Source organism: Netta rufina (assembly GCF_964035555.1).
Source record: "Netta rufina genome assembly, chromosome: 1".
Classification (NCBI taxonomy): Eukaryota; Metazoa; Chordata; class Aves; order Anseriformes; family Anatidae; genus Netta; species Netta rufina.
In genome coordinates, this window is record NC_140123.1 from 70,618,263 (window position 1) to 70,641,768 (window position 23,506).

The following is a 23,506-nucleotide window of genomic DNA, read 5'->3' on the forward strand; positions in this document are numbered from 1 at the left end:
GTCGTAGTATGTCAGTTCACAGTGACCTGGGACACAGCCACACGGGTCCATTGTTCCTACTTGACTAAGCCCAGTGCTAAAGCTGTGTACCACACCTACCAGGCTTGCTGCTGAGGACAGCTACAAAAATCAGTCCAAAATCAGCAGTAACAATGCAAAAATAGATTATAAGACATGGCAAAATTAGCCATATTATTTGTGCATCTTGGTCTCAAGTCCCAGACCAGCTTCTGTTGGTTGGTGTTCAGTCTGGCGAGAGCCCCTGGCATTAGGGAACCTGCAAGGAGAAACGAAAAAAGGCCAGTGTGATGTGATCCCAGAGTATGCGATGATTTCTGTGTGAGATTACTCAGTATACGTCATCTGCTTCTGCGAAAAAAAGAAAAAAAAAGAGGGTCTGTTTAGACACAAATGCACAGATGTCTAATTAAAATGGTTGCTTCTCACATTCATCAGTTACCCAACACAGTTTACCACATGTCTGCGCAAACATTTGTGCATAGGTGGTGGGGGATTGAGATAAGCAGCTGGAGGCAAGGGATGCTTTCTGGGAACAGCCCTGTCATCACCGTGCATCAAAACACAGTCTCAGGGGATGAGCCCAGCACTAAACGCCCTTCTCCTCCTTTCTGCTGAATACATGAAGAATTGCCCCTGCCAGGTGTAATTTCTCTCTCCCATAAGTCACAGTTTCAAATGAGTGCAGGTGAATCTAATCTTTAGTGGGGATGCTTTCAAAGCTTCGCCCGGATAAGCTGCCAGCCTCTCAAGCGCAGGATTTGTGACCCTTGCTGACAGAAAACCCGAGCGGAGCTTTCAGGAAGCAGCAGCAGGGAAGTTTTTAATTTTTCTCTTCTTGACTTTCGCGTCTTACAGACGACGTTTTCGAGGTCTTCTCCATGCCCAGCAGGCCTAAAACCTGCGCTCAAACAGATTAAAAGCCGCTCCCCAGAGCTGTCACCAGGGGCCGGGGCAGCGCCGCCCCCCGCCAGCCCCTGAGGGGCCGCGGGCACGCGCGCGGGGGCACCCGGAAGCGGGGCGGGGCGGGGCGGGGCGGGGCGCGGGCACGGCGCTGCGCTGGCGCGCGCGCTCCCGATCCTCCCCCCCCACCCACCTCCCCTCCCTCCCCTCCCCGCCCACTCCGCGGCCGCGGGCGCGCGCCGGGGCGGTTGGAGCGCGCGGCGGCCGTTACCGGGTGCCGTTAGCGGTTGCCCTCAGCGGCGGCCATGGGCTGCTTCTTCTCCAAGCGCAGGAAGGCGGCGCAGGGCGGGCAGCAGCAGCAGCAGCAGCAGCAGCAGGCGGCCGGAGCTGACGGGGAGCCGGCGGCCGGCGAGGAGAAGGCGCCGCAGTACAGCTGGGAGCAGCGGGCCAAGGTGCGGGGCGCGGCTCGGAGGGTGCCGGTCCCGGTCCCGGTCCCCTGGGTCCCGGTCCCCCCTCAGGATCCCCTCAGGGTCCCCTCAGGGCGTAGGTCGCCTGCCGGCACCTGTTGGAGGGTGAGCCTGGCCGTGCGGTGCGGCTGGCAGCCGGGTGGCTTCTTCCTGAGGGGCTTGGGGTTGTTTCCTCTTTTATTTTATTTTATTTTTTAAATTTTATTTTATCTTAGCGCTGTTTGGTTTTTAAATGCTGCCGGGGCTGTCGAAGCGTCCCGGCAGCCCGCTGTGGAGGGCTGGGTGGAGGCAGCTCCTGACCCCTCGAAGCCTCAGCACCCAAGTCCCACATTCAGCACCCTTCATCCCAGGTTTCCTTTCCGAAATGCCCTGCCCTCATAATCCTCCTCCTCCTCTGGTCGCCTCTACGCAGGGATGGAGAAAACAGGGCAAAACTTAAACTTAATTCGTGAGGTTTTGAGCAGGCAGAATCCCCAGACCTTTAGGCCATGTTTTACAAGTATAGGAAAGAAAACGTGTGAGCTTATTTGAATGCTCAGCTTGCTTGCTTGCTTGTTTTTGTAACCTGGCTAGGTGCTCCGGGGTGTCCCTTAAGCCTTCCAAGTAGATTAAGACAAGCTGTGGTGGAGATGCACACAGGAGCGTGCGCGTGCCCCAGCGGAATCAGCTCCTGGAGGATCAAGGAGGTTGATCTGTGCCGGGCTTGTTGCTGTTGGACTGCTCTTACATGGGGAGCAGAATGAATCCCTGTGCAAAAGGATATTGCTAGCTGAGCGCTTAAAACAGCGTCATTTAACTGTAGAGCAACTTGGTCGGATAAAGCTCAGCTCGTATGAGATTTCTTTTACCTCCTCTGCTTACGTGGCACTAAGTTCTAAAACTGTAACAGGAGGAAAATCGGGACTTAGAAACACTTGATTTGGAGAACAACCAACCTCCTGGCGAGGGAGGTGACTGTTAATGTGCTGGAAGTAGGTGCGAGTTAACAGACTGGGCTATTACAGCATGAAGAAGCTAGCTCTGGGGTGGGAAAAAGCATGTAATGCATTGTGTATACAACAACTTCCTCTTTGTATAAAGGACTCTGAGAAACGGGAAGAATCTGATTTCGGGCTGTTCTGCTGAACTGTGGAAGCCGTCAAATTATCTGCTTAATTTGGTACAGTGCAGCCCAAGAACAGCTACGGGATGTCCCAGCCCGCTTCTCCTGCTCTCTGCAGCTCACAGCAGCCGTTGGGGTTTTAAGTGTGCACATGGGAGCAGGAGGGCAGTGCTGAGACACTGGGTCTTAGGTAAAGGAATACCGAGCACTTACTGCGCTTAATTTGTTCATCCCACTTGGTATACAGTGATCCTAAGTCGATGTTAATGTATTAGTTTTAGGTATTCTCTCTGGTATGTTTTCTGTTTTCTATCGCTGTCTTTGTTTTTTGATACATCACAAATATCACATTTACTCATTTGTATGCAAGGTTAGATTGAAGTCAGTTGGAAAACTTGTGGTATTACGATTCCTTCTTGGACATCAACTGCATCAAATTTGTGTTCTGAACCCTGAATGCATCCACTAGCAAACCTGTTGACAGAGTTGTCTTTTAATGTGCATTTCCTGTTACTTTTAATAACGTGTTGGGTAGGGGATGTGCTAATTTCAGGCTATCATACGCAATGGTGCAGTTTTGGTTGCAAAGTGCAGTTCTGCAAGTGGAGCTGGGAATAGCCTATGGTTCTCACAAGATACCCATCTGTAAGAACACAGAGGGTAAGTCTTGCTGCTCAGACGCTCCAGTTGTCTTCCTGTAGGTGAATGCCAGGCTGGCGTGTTCACGGTAGGCAGAGCAGTGCAGGCACATGTGTGTGCATGCTTCTTCGTTCAGGGCTGGGAAAAGGGGTGATGACTGGCTGGCAGCTATGCTGGCAGCAGCTCTGAACTTGAGGCGTTCCTTCAGCAAAACTGCTCCTTCTGCATCTGAAGCACAGCATCTTTATTGTGTTCTGTGTCAAAAGGTCGCTGGTGGTACTGACTGGTAGTGTAGACCTAGCCAAAGAGTACTGAGATAAAGTCTTTGTGACTGTATGACTCCCATGTAATAGTCCTGAAAACGGACCGTACCATAGAACACTAAATGTGAAATATGCTGATAAAGGAATTAAAGTTAAGGAAAGAAAGTGGTGGTGCTTGAAGCTACTCAGTGTTCAGCTGTGATTTCACCTGGAACATAAGATTGCAGTTCTGTTCTCAGTCTCCCTCTTCCTCTCCTACCCGATGGCATTTTGTGTGAGTGAACAGTGTTACGTGCAGGACCAGAATGATAACTCACAGCACTAACAGAACGTGGGTGCACGGAGAGAGGAACTGGGGTTGTGTGTCTTGAGGTGGCTGATAAAGTCATGAGCTGTGATCTTCTTTGCATGAGAAGAAACACACAAAGCTGCATAGTGTTGTTTTTTTTTTTTTTCCTGTTTTTCATCTTCAAAGAAGGAGGATTAGATAAATTATAATTGCAGTGACGTTCAAAGTTTAGAGGGACTTTCCTTCCAGATTTTTTTTCCCTTTTTGAAGGAACAAGTTAATATTTTGTTTCATGTCAATTGATTTGCAGATAAACTGCTGTACTTGATAGGGAACATGTAACAATCATTACTATCAGGCTGTGATAGCTGTGTTCAAACTTAAACAACAACAACAACAAAACAACAGAACTTTAACTTTCTACATAAATCATAGTCTTCTGTTAGTTACTTTATGTTTGAGGATTTTGCTGGAGTGGTCTGAGCTGATGTACCCATATCATTATCTCTTTCACGTAGCCTTTTTACTTTATTTTTGAATAAATACAAAATCTTTAATATTTTCTTGCTTTTTTTTCCTCTAGGTAGTGGGAGATTTTATCCTTAAATCTGATGCATCTCCCTTAAGCTTCTCAGTGCACCAGAAAAACTACTGTATTTCTCAAACTGTAGTCTTACCAATTGAGAAACAGCCAACAGGTTAATATTAAACATTTTCAGTTAAGTCTGATGCAAGTGTGTAGGAGCTCTTTATTTCTTCCTATTTTTCTATGTGTAGTATTTGGTAACAGTTTGTTGTTCAGAAAAGTATGAGAATGACCATTTACTGCTATTATTGGCATGCTGAAAAAGGGGGAAGATTATGAAGAACAAAGTGAAATGTGGCTTGGCGTTGTACTGGTCGCATTTAAAGTCAGGGTGTACAGGAGATACTCCAAGATGAAAAACTGTGTGCTAGTGACTAGATTCTGCATGTGTTGTACTTCTTTCCACCTTTTCTTGCTGCCTGAGAATCCAGACATCAGCCAGAGGTGAGTAACTTCAACAAACCCATTCTCCAGAGGATGTTGCAATAGTGCTGAAGGGCACCAACCCATAGAAGTATGAATATGCAGAAGCATATAGGCCTGGGATGCACTTCCCTTATTTCCTTTCTGTTAATTCCCCTACTGACAAAACTAGTACATAAAGCTTCTGAAGTCCATGTACCCACCCTGTACCGGCAGTTTTTAATGTCACCATGTCAGCAGCCAACTCTTACAACTCTTACATACTCAAGTGCATGCAAGTCTGTAGCTGAAATACTGTCTGTTATGATTTAGAGAGATAGGGAATGATTTTTTTTTGAGAATGATATTAGCAAAAAACACACCTCTGTCAGTGGTTTTTAAAGACTTGAAAATTATTGTTTGCTTTGCAGGCTAGAGACAAGGAACTAGGGGATAACCACAATCCATTAAGAACTGCAGTGCCTCCTTGTATTTGCAGTGGTGTATCATTGCTGACTAAGACACCTTTCCTGATTGACTAGGTGAAAAAGTCTTGTTAGCACATGAACACATAGCAGAAGGGAGCTGTTAGGAACCTTGGTGATTCTAGGGACAGCTACCATGGGAAACTGTGAGGGTCTAGGGCTTCTTGGTCTTCTTCCAAATGGGAGCTGCCTGGTTGTGGTGCCAGTAAGCTGGGTGATGGTGGCTGAAGAGATGTACTTCATCTGCAGCCTTCATGTCTGGCCTTTTCGCAAGACAAGCGTTTGCAGGAAGCAAAGCTGCTTAATACATCTTTTACTTGTTGTAGCAGAACTTACTAGAGTTCAAAGCAACCTTGACAGACTTTTGCTTGCCTTCGTTTCTCTCCTTTCTTTGTGCTTTAAAATCTTCACTCTTACAATTCATTCTCCAGTCCTTTGTAATGGACTTACCACTGATGTTGTTTCCAACAACCAAAGATGAGATGTCCCCTTCTTTTCTGTTAAGGGGGAAAAACTAGCAGGGATTTGTTTTTTATTTGATCATCATATTTGGCAATTTAGGTTACTATATGAAGTAATTCCTGAACCTACAAGTAGCATTTTGATTAGAAGGTTTCAACTCTTGAGCTCTGCCTGTATCTATTAATGCCAAACTGTCTCTCTAAATTCAGATGAAAGTAGTTTTAAAGTTGCATCTATAAATACTGTCATTGTTTGGATTTACACCGGGTTGGAAAAAGGAGCTAAAAAATATCTCTCTTAAGGGATGGGGAATAAAACTTGTGTCTGGGTGAGGTGGGTAGCATTGGACAGGGTTCTCTGAAGCTTTGTCCAAATGTGAATGACAGGTGGATGAGTTACCAACCTGGTGATTTTTCTGTAGCTGACCTGCCACATGCTCAAGATTTTACAACAAAAATTCACCAAATGAGTAGGCAGAGGATCTGAGTAGCCATGGTTATCAGTGTGTGAATCTTCAGACGTTCTCTTTTGTTGCTTTGTATTTCCTGGTCTGCTTTGTTTACTGAAGCAATTAGTGCTGCCCGTCTCCGGGGAAGAAAGGTGGATGTACCGATGTGGCAGTAACCTGTTGATGATATCTGTAGACTTCAGTACTGTTAAGCGTGAAACTCGGTGCTAAGTGTGTGTGCATCCTTAAAATTATAGTTCTGCTTTGATGCTTGGTTCTCTAAGGTGTTTCTGTTACGCAGGGGAAGTGAAATATTCTTCACTTCAATATTCGAGCAGCTACAGCTGCTCGGCTTACTGCCTGCTCTCAAGGCCAATAACCTGGTGTGGCCGGGAGAGTGCTGAGGTCTACATGTATCTTGCTCGGTCCCTCTAGTGCCTGTGGCTGTGTTAGTCAATAAATACTCCTGCTCTATACAAGGAAAACTCAAGGCAAAATTAAAGGAAATTGGCAAACTCCCTAGAGTGGTGAACAAACTGAGAAGTAAGAGTTGCATCACTGCACAACTCTTAATTCACATCAGGGAAATAAAACTGAGCTCCTGAATCAATACAGATTATCGTTAAACTCAAATACTGCTCTTTTTCTCAAGGGCTCTCTCTCCGAGAGTCTCTGAGACTCTGTAACCTGTGGGTTAGCTGACTAACCAGTGTTTTTCACGTAGGCCTAAATAAAATCACAAGGTGAAGTTTCACATGTCTGCAAAGACCTCAGTGTAGGACAAACTAGTGCTGCTCCACAGGCTTTTAGAAGAGACTGATTTAGAAGGACACAAGTAGTTGCTAAGGCTCAGAAAAGCTGCAAGTTCCGGAAACTTTGAACTTCCCCTTCCTAAGAGAAGTAACTGTTCCTCCGAACCCTGTTTCCAAGGCAGTGTGTCTGTTTCCCAAGTTCATAAACACAGATGTGTGCATGCATGTACTAGGAGATGCACGGGAAGAATCTAATGGCAGCTTTGATATTGAAATTGTCTCAATGTCTTGAGAGTCCCTGCTGGATCAAGTAGGTACCGTTATGTGAGACTTGCTTAAGACCTGAGAGGGTTTGACTCCTAATTGTACAGCTGGGTCTCCATGCTGTGCTGCTTATCATCTGAGCCTTCCAGTCCTGTAACTCTTCCTGGATGTGTGCTAGTGATACTGAATGTGGCTGAGGGGGGGATTTCTGGGTTGCGTTCATGGAGCAGATTCATCAGCTGCAAGCGTAGTCTTGTGTCAGGAAGTCAGATATGATGTGTATCAAAGCACAGTTGGTCAGTTAATCTACACTTAGAGCTTCCAGTAGCTATTCTGGACAAAACCTACATAAACTGAGCTGTTGTACTGAATGTCTGACGCAAGCCCATCCTGGTTTGTGGTTTTAGAGACTAGAGACCTTTTTGTGGTGTCTCATCTTGTGCAAGTTTGAGATACTGGGGAGGAGGAATTTCATCCAAATTGAGCTCTCTGGGAGCTGTTGCAATGCATTAACCCTGCTTACAGCGCACAAGCCTTAAGGCGTTCAGACTGAATGAAGTGGGAGGCTTGTGAAGTGATCTGGTTGGTGTCAGACTAGTTCAGGTACTCGCATACTTCCAACTGCTATGTTAATATGCTTGCACCAGGGGGCAGAGTAGAATCTGCTCTGGGAAGCATCATTGCCGTGACTGTCAAATAACCCGGCTCGGATTCCTTCATCGCTATGGCAGCAGCTGCTGTAGTGCCCGTGCATCACATGCCAGCCCTTGTGCAGCTTTGGGCTCTGAGCGCAGCGCGCTGGGGAGTGCCACAGCTCCCCTGGAGCGTCCCTCCCAGGCGGAAGAATGCTGGGGCGGGGAGGAGGAGAGGTCTGCGAGCGTGACCTGTACACCAGCACTGCTAGCACGCGCTTGTTACTCACAGCTAACACAGTCATGGAGCTGTTGGTAGCACAAAAAGCCCAGGGCTCTTAGCACAAGACACTGCTGTGGCATGGCTAAGCAAGCTTTGTTGTTTGCAAACATAACAGAGGAGATGCTGCTTGGAGGTAGCAAGGTTTCCTTGCAATGTGTCGAGGCGTGGTAACATAAGACCAAGAGAGCTGCTCGAAATACTATCTCTTCCTAGCTTTATGAATCTTTAAGTACCTTGGCCAATTCATTTATTGCTGTTATTACCGGAATACCCAGGACAATCATTCTTGTTGGAACGGTTTAGATCTCTCAGAGAAAGTTCACTTCACCCCCCTTTCCCCCCCCCAATTTCCTTATTAGAGAACAAGCTGAGTTGTGGTGGGTTTTATTTATTTATTTTGGAATATCTCAAGTTTTGTTTCAGTTTGTTGTTGTACCTCAATACTATGTGTTCCAGTACCTTGGCTAAAAAAGCTTCCTCCGATCTTTCATCACTCTGATAACCTGCCAGAATATTCTTCAAAGAACAGTTATCCTGTACAGTTCTGTAATATCTCGGCTAATCCAAACCAATTAACATTTGGCATTAGAATATTCTCTATGTGAAGACTTTCACATTTTATTTTTTTCTCCTTCTTTCTTCAGATTGACCCAAAAGATTACACTTTTTCTGGACTTAAAGATGAAACCGTGGGTCGACTGCCTGGAAAAGTAGCAGGGCAACAGTTCATCATTCAGGACTGCGAGAACTGTAGCATCTACATATTTGACCACTCTGCTACAATCACTGTTGATGACTGTGTAAACTGCCAAATCTTTTTAGGACCAATAAAAGGCAGCGTGTTTTTCCGTGACTGCAAAGATTGCAAATGCATAGTAGCCTGCCAACAGTTTCGCACTCGGGACTGCAGAAAGTTGGAGGTGTTCTTGTGTTGTGCTACCCAGCCCATTATTGAGTCCTCCACAGGTATGAAATTTGGTTGCTTCCAGTACTATTACCCTGAGCTTGCTTTGCAATTTAAAGATGCTGGACTGAGTATCTTCAATAACACATGGAGCAACATCCATGACTTTACCCCTGTGTCAGGAGAAAATAACTGGGGCCTTTTGCCCGAGGATGCTGTGGTTCAGGATTATGTTCCTCTGCCCAGCTCTGAAGAGCTCAAAGCTGTCAGAATTTCTACGGATGCTATGAGGAGCATAATACCAATAACTCGAGGGCGGAGACAGAAAAGCAGCGAGGAATCGTGCTTGGCCGTGTTTTTTGCTGGTGACTATACGACTGCAAATGCCAGAAAGTTAATTGATGAGGTAAGTGACCTTCTTCTGTGTTCAACTTTATGAATTTCTAATTGAACTTTCCTCTGGATAGCCGTGGTGCTTACTGAAGGGAGAATGGTGAGATTCTGCATGTCTACTAACCATAGTAATCAACTGCACTTCTTAAAACCTTATAGCGAGATAAGAGAATGGAGCTCATCTGATTGAACAGTTATTTTACATCCTGTGGTTGGCACATCTGTCCCTTAATAGTCCCAACGTATTTTTTCAGCACAGCACACCAAACCTACACTCTGAGGAAAATGTGTAGTTCATTTGATGAACTTGGCCAAATGTAAACGATTGGCAATGCTTGTGAAAGGCAGATAGCCTTGATAGCTGTGACTTCTGGGGCAATAAGCTAAAAAGTTAATTGGCTATCTGTCCTGAAAGCTTTGGCAGTGCTAACGGAGCAAAAAATCACATGTTAAATTTTAACCCCCTCTCTATTCCTTCCCCAACTCAGCGTTGGATTGTTTTTTGTTTTTTTTTTTCTGGAAAAGGCAGTGAGTGTTTGTCACAGCTGGTCAGCTGTCTTTGATTACTTAAATAGCTGGTGCTGTCTCTTCCTGTCAGGCAGGAGTTCCTAAGCTTGACTGAGTTTGGGCTTCACTGGGCTAAAATCTGGGAGTGGCTGGCTGCTTTTAGCGCTCTGGAGTGCCAGGGATGACAGAGCAGAGCCAGTAACTGAGCTACAGCTTGAAAGAGATATCTGCAAAAGCTGCTGATCCCAGTGGTGGGTGAGCAACAAAACAACTGATGGAGCTCCTCGCCTTGTTTTTTTTTTTTTTAACTACAAGGGAGGAGAAAAAAAAAGCTCTAGGGTGTTTCCATGCCTCCCCCAGTTGGATTTTGATGGAACTGAGCTACCAAAAGATACTTGAGTGAAGGGAGATATTTTGGGGTATTTTTTCTGAAGAAGGAGTACCTGCAGTAAAGAGGATATTAGAGGTGTTCTCCTGTGTTTGTCCCCTTTGAAAGTAATAGTTATGGAGATTCTAAAAGACTAGTTTAGACAAATGCTATGGCTATCTTACTGCCCTGTAGACTAATGAATGATTTGGAAGTACAAACATAGTTGTTTGTTCTTCACGTGCCTTTAGTTTCATACTAAATCTGAAGTAAAATGCTGTGTGTGTTTGAAAGTTTGTAACTTTTTTTTTTTTTTTTTTTTTTTCCAAAATGGAAAACGGCAGCAGTGGGTAGATGAGTGTTTGAGCTAATACTTGTCTGAACTATTGCAGACTAATGAGAACTAACTGCTTGACTCCAGATGCTTGAATGCTTTTAACTCCTATTAGTTTCAGCTTGTCAGGGATTGTGGGGAAAAAAAAATACACAACCCGAGCCATAACATAAAGCACAAATTCACATTTACCACTCTAGGTGCACTAAGGCAGAGGACTAAATCTGGATGAATGGAATGAAAATAAACAGAATTGTAGAAAATCCTCTTTGAAAGGAGGAAAAAGGGTCCCTTTGCTCTGTGGCTTAAAGCATATGGGTCTGTTCCAGTGTAGTTTGGATACTCGAGCTGGACTGTGTGCCTTAGAAACATTTTTAACCTGAATTCTTTATCTGTTAATAGATGACTGGCAAAGGCTTTCAGCTGGTACAGACCAAAGAAGTCCCAATGAAAGCAGAGGATGCTCAGAGAGTTTTCCGTCAGTGTGCATCGGAATTCATTCCACTGCTTGAAAAAGGTGAGATTATGCATTGCTTTGTTTCTCTTCTTGATACAGAAGGCTAGCTGGCCGTGGAGCATTCTGGAGAAGAAGGAAGGACAAATCTGCAGTGTAAAGCCAGCTGAGGTGAACTTTGGAAGCCTCAGACAGGCCCTGATCCAGTCAAAACTGAAGGCATCAGAAATGAACAAATCCACGTGTGCTTCATGGCTCTGCCCCCCCTCTAGTGGCCCAACTGCATAGCTCAGGAGCTGGGGCGCCAGCAGATCTGTTTGGGGTGGGCAACAAAAGCTTGTGCTTCTATAATCAAAATATTTTGGCTTATTGCAGTAGAGGTGAGCAACTTAGATGTTCAGTGTTTCTGTACACACATTGAAGCAAATCAGTGTGGATGTCTATAAAGCAGGCAAGTGTTAAATTCCTGTTTATAAACGGTGTACTGTCAGAGTACTTCAAAAGCTTTTTTGTTGATTTGTCTGTAATTGCTTTTTGTCTGTTCCCGTAGAAGTGCTGACATCCTGCCATCTGTTATATGCTGAAGCTCAGTACACGCTCCCAAACATAGCAGCAACATGCATTTTTTTCAGAATAATATGAGGTCCATAGTGCTCGTTGCAAGAATAGGACAAAAGTTACACTTTCTAGATGACAGACTCGTTTAAGGGCTAGTTTGCACCCATGTGGGAAGAAATAACATGCTCAAAATGAAAGAAGAGAAAGGGGATCTGGAAATAGGGGGGTGAGAATAAGTCTGAAAGTCAGGCCGTTTGCTATCTTGGTACTGAGGTAAAAATGCCTGAATGACTCAGTCCTACTCCAGATGTCTGTGCAATGGCTCACTATTTGAGCAGTATAGTCTGACTCACTTCCATGATGCCCTCCACTCTTTAGCATTTCTGTGCCATTGCTGCCTTTCAAGAAATAAAACTGGAAACCTGCTAGAGCCTCTGCAAAAATGAGCATGGAACTGCAGATATTTTCTTTTCAGATAACGCTGTGCTTTGAAATTATGCTTGTTTTTATTTTTTATCCTGTGTTATGGCTGCTCAAACAACAACAACAAAAAATCAAATGGTTATTGCAAGTTTCACAATTTGTGAAGGGATGAGAAATCTAATGTTTTAGCGCTTAAAAGTGGCATTGATTTTAGATAAACCTATCTTCTAGGTCCAGTAGTTGCTTTGGAGTTCAATGGAGATGGTGCTGTGGAAGCATGTCAAAGCACTGTAAATGATGTTTTTAATGGAACCAAGGTAAGCTGGTGTGTTGATTTATTAGCAGAAAATGTTACAGGACATCTAAGATACTTTGTGGTCGAGCTGTAGTTTTGACGTACTGAATGTTCTTTTTATGTTTCTGCACAGTAAAATCCAAGTATCCCAGTTGTGGGGTTTTTGTTTCTTTGTTTTACACAGAACTCAAGTTTGCTTCTAGGAGAGGAGAAAAATTGTCCCTAGGAAAGAGCACTAAATCTCCATGCCTACTAAAGAATAGAGTATTTCCACCTAAAACTGTTATTCCACATAGTAGTAAAAACAAATTTTATAAATGTAGCAGGGTAAAGCTCTCCTCCAGGTCTTACACTGAAGTCTGCTTTGTCATGTCCTACTTTATTAAACCCTGGCAAAGATACGACGGTATTTCAGCTTCTCTCAAGATTTACTTTTGCTGTGAAGGATATTGCAGAATGCCTTCCTTCAAATATACTTTGCTTTTTTCTTCTGACAACTTGTTTTACTGTAGCTTCTTTATACCATACTTGCTTTTTGGTTGCCGTCCCCATTTCTTTCAATGGCAGTGGATTTGAGAAAGTGTCTGGTAAGAATTAGAGCACTGCAAGGAAGCAGCATTACTGATAGTAGGAAAGGGACAAACTCTTTACTTTCAAGCTGCTCAGCGAAGACTGGAATGTCTTTGGGACATACAGTGTCCATACAGCTCCTCGCTATCTTTCAGTTCCTCTTAAAAGAATTGCTCAGGAAACTAGACTGCACAGATTCTGGAAAACAGTCTTTTAATAAGTCGTTGTCACCTGAAATGCAGCTAATGCTTTTGTTTTGGGTTTACTATTGCATCAGCAAAACCCTGATGTGTTGCAGGCCTTAAATTAGATCTCTGAGTCTGGAGAGTACAAGAACTACAGTCTGGACAGTGCTGTTACTGATTGTTCCTTGCTCCCCACAAGTCTCTGCAATTTTTACCATAAAATTCACCTTTTTGACTGGGAGCTTACAGTGGCTTTTTTTTTTTTTTTTTGGTATAGTTAACATATTCTTTTCATACAGAACAAGGCTGATAGTGGGTGGGTAATTAACTTATTCTTCTAGATCTCAGTTTCTCTATTCAGAGGCTGAAGTGATATTAATTATTAGAACATATAAGAATTTATACTTTCCTCACTAAAATGACTGGCATCTGTTGTCATAATGCAGTGAATGCCCGGATCTGACATGCATCCAGGAAACTCAGGCTATGCACTTCCTGCTGTGAAGTAATCATTTTTCTTGAAGGTTACAAATGTGGAATTACTTCTTGCTCTTGGATTCAAAATTTCTCTTTACAGCCTGGCCCCACAGTAAAGTCTACCTTACTTCCCAAACACTTGTTACACTAAGTAACATTAAGTGAATTAAGAATCAGGACTTTGGGCTTCCTGGGAACTATCTATCTTTTATTTAGATAAAAACTTAACCCCAAAACATCCAATCAGAGCTGCATTTTTTTAATGGATCTCTAGATACTTAAATATCATGACTACATGTTTTTAGGAATCATAGAATCGTAGAATGGCTTCGGTTGGAAGAAGGGACCTCAATTATCTAACTCCAACGCCCCTGCTGTAGGCAGGGATGCCACCCATGAGATCAGGTTGCCTAGGGCACCATCCAACCTGGTCTTGAACACCTCCAGGGATGGGGCATCCACAGCTTCTCTGGGCAACCTGTGCCAGGGCCTTACCACCTGAAGAATTTCCTTCTAACATCTAATCTAAATCTCCCCTTTTTTAGTGTAAAACCGTTCCCCCTTGTCCTGTCAATATCTGATTGAGCAAAGAGTGTCTCTGTCTTTTTTCTAAGACCCTTCAGGTATTGGAAGTTTGCAATGAGGTCACCCCGGAGCCTTCTCTTCCGTAGGCTGAGCAGCCCCAGCTCTCTCAACCTGTATTTATAGGAAATGTATTTCTTTCTTAGGACATAATTTAGAAGCAATTTAGGGAGTAACAAACTTCAGACTTAATACTACCAGAAGGTTCAGGAAAGCTCTATAAAATGCTTTCACCTCATTGCCTTTATCATTGGGGCAGTTTGAGAGTTGGTAGAGCGCTCAGAAAGAAGTGTAGGTACCCTTCATCACAAAGCAATGACAAAAACTCTTAGGAAGATATTTATCTTGTAAGACTTAGTGGGAAGCTAGTCTGATTTTTAAGCAGGTAGTTACATTTGCATTTGAAAGCCACGGTTAAAAATTACTGACTTCATCCATTAATAAACTTAATTTTACAAGACATTTGTTACGGCCGTGGTACAAATTGCTGTTGCACCAGCAAACTGCCAAATAACTAACAGATATTGTCATATCCCTTCAAACAGGAGTCTACTGTACCTCCAAGCAGTAGTTTAGGAAGCTGCTTGCTTTGTGATGAAATAGGGTTTTTTTAGTTATTGTTTTGAAACCTGAAATTTGCTGGACAAAAGGATATCCATCTTAGAACATGTTAAAAGTAAACCAATTTAAGGAACTGTCATAGTCTATGTTGGTAGGGTACTCTGAGCTGAAGCAGAAAAACAGGACTATACAAGCATGATTATCTGGAATAATTCTACATTTCTGTAACTATCTCTTTCTACAGTTCCACTGCACTTCAGAATAACTCTTTACAAAATGAAAATCTATTTGTTTAAAAAAAAAAAATAGTAACCTGAAGAAGGAGCAGCAGCTGTAAGTTTTTTGGGAATATAATGCAAGGGAGTTTTTCTTACAAACTTTGGTTCTGTGGAATGGAAGTTTAATGGTAGCCTGAGGTTTTGTCATCCCTGTCGTGTCCGCCCTCTCCCTACTCCCAGCCCTGCAGACAGTTTACCAAGCAAAATACATCTAACCATATACTAGCTGAAGCTGTGGCCCCTGAATAATTTTATCTAAACTTTTGATTCCTGTCAGTGTAAGGCTACTGTTACTGCAGCTCGTGTGACTGCTAGGAACAGGTCACAGTAACAAAGGGTGCGTCAGGGCTCAGAGGATTCAAAGGCTGTTTGAACACATAGTGGAAACCAAGCGATTTGTGCCTCTCGTGAAAAGCAAAAATAAAAAATCGTGACTGGCTGTGAACGATCAAAAACTACCTGAACTTGCTAGTGGTGATGCATAACTCTTCCCTTGTTTAATAAAATAGGTTTTTGTATCGGAGAGCAAGGCATCAGCATCTCAAGACGTAGACAATTTCTACAACTTTGCTGAAATGCAGATGGGAATGTGAAGTGGAACGCACAGATGCTCACGTATGGTTTGCCTCAACACTTGGATGTCACTTGGTGTGAACACTGCAGTAGTATCAGAGAACTTTTGTCATTTGGTTTTGTATTTCTCATATATTCCTTTTCTAAAGCTCTTGGAAGTTTTAATACCACGTTACCAGGACTGGAGTAAATTTCATACCTCTTTGTGTGCATTATGTTTGAAGCCAGCTCCAGAAACCATGAACTTTTGTACTAACTTGTTTTTATAGTGATTTCTAAACTCTTATTGACGTTTGAATGTTTCTTGTCAACATTGAATAGGAAGACATTTGACAAGTGCAATGCTGATACACATTTAATGCATTAATAATTGTGAACTTTAACTCAGACACAGTTTAGAAAGTGTATTTCTGTGACACTCATTGTTCAAAACTTTCCCACGTGCAAATTTGCCTTCACTGGGGGGCAGAGAGGAAGCTGTAGTTGATGACTTTCTTCTGAAAGCTTAGTCTGGAATGATTCTTCCTTTATATCATGCTTTCAGAAGCAGTGCTTGACTTAAAATGTTTATCTGCTTTATTCTGCTTTGGCGTCTTTTTTTTTTTATTATTATTTTTATTTAATAAAGTTGCTTGCAGGAACATTTAAACTGAGAGTTGTCACATCAGCAAGCTGGTGAGTGAGCACTTGCTAGACTCTTCTGCTCTGAGGTGAGTTCTGAGTGTGAGCGCCCATCTGAAGATGCAGAGGTCTAAGGTCCATTCAGGGTCTTTGGAGATTCCACTGCTTCTGGTAGTCTCACGTCACCTGTGGGATGTACCTGAGGTTCTCCTGGGCTCTGGAGCAATGACTTTCTGGCACCGTTGTTGTTTGCTCTAAGGGATGTACAGCAACCTGGAGCCAGAGAAGGGCTCTGAAGGCATTAAGAGTATTTTCTTTGCTAAGCCTCGAGCAGGGTTTTACAAAAAAGTTCAGTAGTAGTACTGAAAAATTGGCTGTGAAGTACTACACTGTGCTGTAGGGTTTACTTCAGATTAATTCTAAAAACAGACTGAAGAAGTGCTACTAACATACAAGATGTGTTTGAATAGCAATCAATAAGGATGCTTACTTCTTTATAGTGCATATTAGAGTGCATATCTATACTGATATTAAATACATGATTAATTCCTTTGGGCATATTTGATCCTCACCGAGTTTCCTACAGGAACTTAAAGCTTACGTCCAGGTTTACAAGCCCTCTGTAATTCTTGAACAGGCTGTGCATACAAATGCACAAAACCAAATTTATTAATTAAAATTGTGGTTTGCCAATATGTGTAGCCTTTACAACCCATTGAGCACGTGCTGGCTGTGCTGAGGTGCTAAAGCAGTAATGTCCTCATTATGGTCATCTGTCCAAAAATCAGAGCTTGAGACTCATTTTCAGTTCAGATGCACAATGCATCCGTTTCACAGCTCTAGAGTTCCCAAAGTCGGTGGCTGAGAACACACCTCTTGCTAACCTTTTTTTAGAATTAGCACATGAAAGAACCTGTTCTCCTGAAGTGCATAGTTCTGTCATGCCCAGGAGATGTTCCGGGCTGTCATTTTGTCACTGCTAGGCAAATGCATACTCTTAGTTTAAACTACATATCAAGAATCTGTCCTTAGGACCTCTTACTAACATTATGCATAGATTAAATAAGGAAGAATATCTCCTGAAGTCACTAAACCATTCGCATACTGAAGGTCAGAAAAACGTCACTTTAGTGAAATGTTTGTATTTGACAGAGTGAAATAAAATTAAACTGCCACCTAAATCTGACTGGTGGAAGAAATTGCTGCTTATTTGCACTTAGCCAGCTAGATATTTTTTTATTTTTTTTTTTTTATATAATGTGTGAGGAGAGGCTGTAAAGTCAGCTGCAAATCTTTGGATCCGTCCACAAAGCACTAGCACGGTTTGTCAGTGAATACTGCTGGAATTACTTTGGATATGTACTGTAAATACATATTTCTGATATGGACAGAGTTGCGTAATGTACTTCAAAGCTGTCATTGTGTCATTTCTTTTAGCAGTACGTGTATTGGACCATCTCGATCTCTAACCTTTTACATACCATATTTTTAAACTTATATGCTGACACATAATTATGTATATGTTACAGTTTATTTTTTGTATTTTCAAACTGATCTGGAAGCAAAGTGCTAAATTGATTTTTGTGACTACTTTTGATGAAGGACAAGATGATTAATTGAAAATTAATCAAGGCTTGAAATAGTGAAAATCTTCTTTTACATGCTGGGGAAGAGCAGGGTATTGCTTTTTTTGTGTTGCTAGTATGCTAAGCAACATAAAGGGTTTTTAATTTTTAAAAACCTAAATAATGAAGGAGTTTCTCAATCCAGTTATTTATCTTTTTGACTTCAGTTTCTTTTTAACAGTTGTTAAGAACACTTCTAGCCTAAATAAGAGTTCATCAGGTATTGTATGCATTACTGAATGGTACATGCTTTGTGTAGTCTTTTTATGTTTCATGTCTATCTTTTTGTGTAATTTGCATTGCACCATGAATGTAATTCATAATAAACATTGCAAATCTAAACTCTGGGTTCTAGAAGACTTTCTTAAATTGCAAGCCATTGCAAAATATAATTAAATACTAAAACAGAGTTCCATGTTTAAACAGGGACTTTGTCAGATACTCACAGCTACTTGAAAATAAGCATCAAACTCTGTAGTCATCCATCCACCAAAAAAGATGCATTTTTGACAGCAGTGCAGTCATTCATCCTCCAACCCAGTAAATTTTTGACAGCAGGGATTCTTCCCCAGAGTCACTGAAGATCTGATTAACTTTACAGTGCAGTTTTCCAAGTAGAATATGCAGGAAAATATTCTTATATCAAGTTGTAGAGTTACAAGTACAGAGATTCAAGGATGGAGGCTGTTAAAGCACTTTTTCCTGCTCTGTGTGCACGTTTGTTTTGGTTTTGCTTGTTTGTTTGTTTGTTTTGTTTTTTTTTTTTTTTAACATGTAGGAGTTTTGTCCTTTTTAACTGTGCTTACCTCTTTGGGTCCTGGATGGATGCTAGCAATGTATGCATATGAAAACCAGTGGTGTTTATAATAGTAGCATTACTTGTTTAGAAACTAATTCCTTTATGTGTTCTACTTAAAATCTAAGGACTTCTGAAAGCAGGTAAATGTTTAATAAATTCCCAGTCTGAGCTTTAAACTGGTCAGAAATGAGAATTTTCCTGCTAGAGGTAGTCTAGGGTAACTTTCACAAAGCATAAATGTTCGCTAGGAACATGAAGTACTGTATCAATATAATCTGTTAAAGTGATTGGGTTCAACTGGGAAGCTTAAAAGAATAAAAGCTTCTGATTTGCACTCGGCTGTTGTACAATTTTACAGTTCAAATAAAATCTTACACCCCAATTAGATTTGAATTGCTTGCTAATCTTTTTTTTTTTTTTTTAATGTAGTATCTAAGTAATAGTAAAGCTTAAATATTTTCATAATTTTTACCAGTCGCATCCTCAACTACTAAGCAGCAGAAGCTTTGTATCTGTGCCCAGTTGCTAGGAAGTCACCCACTTTCCTTTGTCCTATCTAGATAAGTCATGCATAAAATGCATGTATTTAAGAGTAATCCACATACCAGGCTGCACTTACATAACTGGGACAAATTTTTTCCATTCCAAAAAGGAGCTTGAAACTGTGTTACAAAATATGTGCCTCAGTCATCCTGACTAATAGGGGCAAAAATGAGTTTTACTGACTTAGGCTTGAGAGAGAACTGTAGCTGAGTATCTCCTTGTCTTAAATGCTGGCTTTTAAGCGTTCAGGCTTTATTCATGCAGCATTCAACTTTCTGTGCATATTCAAATTAGCGTTGCTGATAATATCTTGTAGAAGTTGTCCATTTCTTAGGCTTTTTTCCTAAAGATTTAATAAAAGCTGGAGCAAAATGAATCTTTTAAGATCTAGAAGCAACCCAAGTGCCTGCCTGAGTAGTTCCTAAACTCTTAATTCACGTTTAGCTCCTTGCTGGCTCTTTTGTATTTTATGCTGTTTCCCCCAGTTAAGTGCTTCTGAATCCATAATGGTGAGTGACATAAGTCTTTGGGGGGTCTGCAGGAATAGCTCCTCCAAGGCACGTTTAAACCTGGTCTCAAACATCTAAATTCCAGTCTAACTGTACTAAAAGCCATGAATAAGTGCTGATCCTAAGCGTTGCCTCCAGTACGCGTGTATTTGAGAAGGACGGTGCACGTGGGCAGCAGCACCATTCCCCTGAGTGCTCTAATACTGCGTTTTTGCTCCCGTGTACATTGAAAAGCAGCTCTGTGGTGGTCCACGCAGTTCCCTGGGTGTCTCAGAACTTGCAATAGGAGCTGTAGCAGTTTGCCAGGGGTAAGTTTTGGTATGAAAATCTTGAGAAGCATCAAACCAAAAGCAGTGTGTATAGGTGGCTTCACTGAACGGCTGGGGGTCACGGTGTCCATTTAGATAGCAGAATGCTTTTACTACCTTTACTGGGGTGCACGGTTGCTGTAAGACTGTTGCTGGCCGTGTTTGTGGTCATGCAGTCTTCCTGATGCATATGTAATCATTGCTGGTTCTGAGTAAGAGAGGGGGGAAAAAAAGAGGGGAAGTGAGACACTTTTATAAAAGCTCTAAAGTTTTCTGAGTGCACACCAAAAAAAAAGCAACTGCTCACTCCTTTATTTTTGTATGCATCCAGTGCTGATCTCTGGCTATGCACAATTTCACGGCTGGAGCATCTGAGGTCCTTCCCAGAAGGTATTGCTCAATGTGACCAGCATCTGTCAAGCACAAGTCATCCTTTTCCCAGTTGCACAAGGCTCTACAACTGCCAGTGCTGTGAAGGGTCTGTCTAATGAGATCTTCCAAGTACACGTGGATTTCCTTCAAACCATTCTGATAAAAACCACTGTAGGATGTTTATCCTTAAAGCATCAGGCAAAGTTGGTGGGTGAAGAAACTTAAGGTTAAGCTAAAGGGCTTCTTGAGCACTGTTTAAACAAGAGTTTGCTGCTGCCAAACTGCAAAGGCTAAAAGCAAGGGGCTCTTACAGATTCTACCAGAACGTTGAGCCTAAGCTTAAGGCTAACCGCCTCTGCGCTACTGGGAGCTCCGAGGATGACAGCGGTACGCATCGCTCTGCTCTTCCAACGTTCTCGTAAGTATTGGGGTGATAAAGTCATGTGAGAGTCTGCGCTTTCATTTTTAGCTAGTTTTGTTCCCGTGATGGTGAAGAAAACTCAAAAAGCTAGTTTTCTGGTTGGTGTTTTTTTTTTTTTTTTTTTTAAGCCATTAAACGTGCGGCTCAAAAATAAAATTGAAACAACCTTTTGCTTTTTGGGGGGAAGGGTGGACAGAGCTGGCTGGCTTGTGATTTCTGAGCACTACGGGGAGTGGCAGCCTTACTTCCTCCTCTGTCCATGGATGCTGACCGCTGTGGGCAGATTGTCCGGGCGCTAGCATGTATGGCAACGTCGAGGCTTTCCAGCTCTTCTAGGTAAGAGATGCTGTGCTTTTCCTCACTAATGCAGCCATACATTACATTCTTTGATTCATTTTTGGCGGGTAGGTACTGGCATGCATTTAAGGTACAGACCCGTACTACTGATGCATTTTGAAAGCTGCCGGCAGTCCCCTCCATTCTGTGCTACTGTCTCAGAAGGAGAAAGAGCAATACTTCTCCTCCCTGCGCGCAAGACTTTGAACTTGTCAGATCCTGAGAAGTGAGGCTGGCGCGCACATTTTGCTCTGAAGAGCATAGATGCTTCACGGTTGTGGTAGTACTTTTTAAAGTCTTTTTGTCAGGCCTTTTTATGTGGGGAGACCTTTCCCCCCCGTTTCTGAAGTCCCTGCTTAAAAAACCACTTCAGGTACTTCTTTCAAAAGGGCCCTGCAAATTAAATGGCAGGGCTGTGCTATGACCCGAGGGCATCTTTTGATAGCTGCCCCAACAGGTGCTAAAGGCTTGGCCGCAGTGTTAGAGGCAAAGACGGATCTTTTGAAGCTCCGAGTGTTCTTTGCTCCTTTTTCTGATAGTGCCTATCAGAAAGAAACACCTTTAGTCACAGGAGGATTTCGAGACAGCTAATGATCCTTAGATGAGACGCTGCTTTGCATTTTTATTTTTATTTTTTTCATGCAGAAGAATGAAAGTTACTCCACAGCGATAATTAGCTCTCTTGTTTGCAGGTGGGTGTTTGTGCTTTACTGCAACACTTCAGTAATTTTGCTCATTGTGAAAAGAAAATAAGGGAGGTGAGCTTTTTTTCTGGCTCTTGCCAGTAGCTGTCAGTGCTCGCTCTCATTTCAAGGACGTGCTATCAAGGCTTCATCAGCGGTATCTGATCTACCGATGAATCAGGTTTTATGCAGCATCTGCAGGTTTCAAAGCAAGGAGGAATGGCAGGCTCTGGTGTCGGTGTCTTCCCTTCCTTCCTGGGGACTGCTGTCCGGGGAGGCTTCCACGTGCGGGCTGGGGATGCTGCACGGACCTGGAGGTAAGGGGTATGGGTTAAATAACCTCGCTTCCCCCCCACCCCACAACTCCTTCATGATGCTGCGACCCGTTTGCTTCTCACTGCTCTGGCATTGGATCAGAGAAGCCAGATTTTTGCAGGAAAAAAAAAAAAAACAACAACAACATTTTCTGTTGAATTTTACTGCAATACTTGTAGGCATTTCAATTATGGGTGCTGCTTTTGTGGCTCCAGTCCACGTTAAACTCCGAGTGCCCCAATTTCTCCGATGTTACGCACCACTTCAGTCTAACTTCCTTAGCACACTGAGATGCTGTGGGCAGCCTTCGTGCAGCCGCATAATGACTCGCTTCAGCCCGGGTATGGCGAATCCGTGCACTTCGTTTCACCCTGACCACAGCTCGCGTGTCCCTGCCTTCCAGAGCGTTCCTCCCGCGGGGGGGCTTTGTGCTGGAGCTGTGTTTCATCGGCGCCTTAACACCCGGCTTTGGAGGCCGGGGCTGGGATGCCGTCTCCTCCTGCCGGGTGCCATTTGGCGGCCGCCCCCCGCCCGTGCGTGCCGGGGCGCAGAGGAAGGGGAAGAGGCGTGGCGCGGCGCGGGGCCCACAATAGGGCCCTTGTGCGGCCGGGGGAGGAGCGGCGGGGCCGGGCAGGGCCGGGCAGGGCGGGCAGGGAGCCGCCGCCGGCCGCCGCCACAGGGCCCGGCGGGCGGGGGCGATGCGGCAGCACCGGCGGCACCGCGGGGAGCGGGAGCAGCGGCAGCGGCAGCGGCGGCCCTGACGGCGGGGAGGGGGAGGTGAGCGCGGCCCCGGCGGCACCGCGCCGAGCGGAGGGGCCCGGGCGCGGGGGAGGGGAAGGGAAGGGGAAGGAGGGGAGGGAGGGGGGGGGGGGGGAGGTGGAGGCGCTTGGCGCCAAGGCCCAGGAGGAGGAGGAGGAGGAGGAGGAGGAGGAGGGGGGGGGGGAGGAGGAAGGAGGGGGCAGCCCGCAGGGAAAAGTTGCGTCTGGTCTGGGCGCCCTTTTGTTCGCCAAATGGAGCCGGGGCCCGATGCGGGCAGAGCCGCGCCGCCGCCGCCGAACTTGCTAGAACTCGGCCCGGCCCTGAGGGGAGGCCAGGCGCGGCCGGCGGCCCCCCAGCAGCAGCGCCCGGCACCTGCAGGGCTGCGCTGGGCTGGGCTGGGCTGGGCAGGGGGCGCAGCCCGCCCCTGGGCTCCCCAAAACCGCAGGGGTGCAGGGCCCGGCCCCAGCAGCACGGCGAGCAGCCGCCTCCGCGCCCCAGGGACAGCCTGAGGTGGCGGCGGGTGCCTGGTGCTGGAGCCACAGCACCAGGAGACTTAAAAATAACACAGCCACGCCGCTCGGCAGCACCTGAGCGTCGCCTCTCACCTGCACGGCCTGATACAAGGACACACACACACGGCACGGGTGCGCAGACCCCCGGGTGTCAGCGTGCGGGGGCTGCTGCCCGAGCAGCTCTGATGCTGCGGTGTTTCTACCCCACTTCCCAAGCCAATTTGCTAATTAGCAATACCACATCGAA

The 23,506-nt window shown here is 44.3% G+C and overlaps 2 protein-coding genes across 2 annotated transcripts in view; both read left to right on the forward strand.

Annotated features, from left to right (window-relative positions):
* The first annotated feature begins 1,204 nt into the window (after positions 1-1,204).
* Positions 1,205-19,038, forward strand: RP2 (RP2 activator of ARL3 GTPase). The gene is made up of 5 exons (XM_084291478.1): positions 1,205-1,373; positions 8,640-9,305; positions 10,903-11,017; positions 12,167-12,252; positions 15,393-19,038. Exons 1-5 carry the CDS (start codon positions 1,227-1,229, stop codon positions 15,474-15,476), a joined length of 1,098 nt encoding a protein of 365 aa, XP_084147604.1. The 5' UTR covers positions 1,205-1,226; the 3' UTR covers positions 15,477-19,038.
* Positions 19,039-22,629: 3,591 nt separating this feature from the next.
* JADE3 (jade family PHD finger 3) overlaps positions 22,630-23,506 on the forward strand; it is a 54,259-nt gene continuing 53,382 nt past the window's right edge. The window contains exon 1 of the mRNA XM_084289690.1: positions 22,630-22,765. The gene's annotated coding sequence lies outside the window, so the exon portion shown is untranslated. The remainder of the gene's footprint in view (positions 22,766-23,506) is intronic.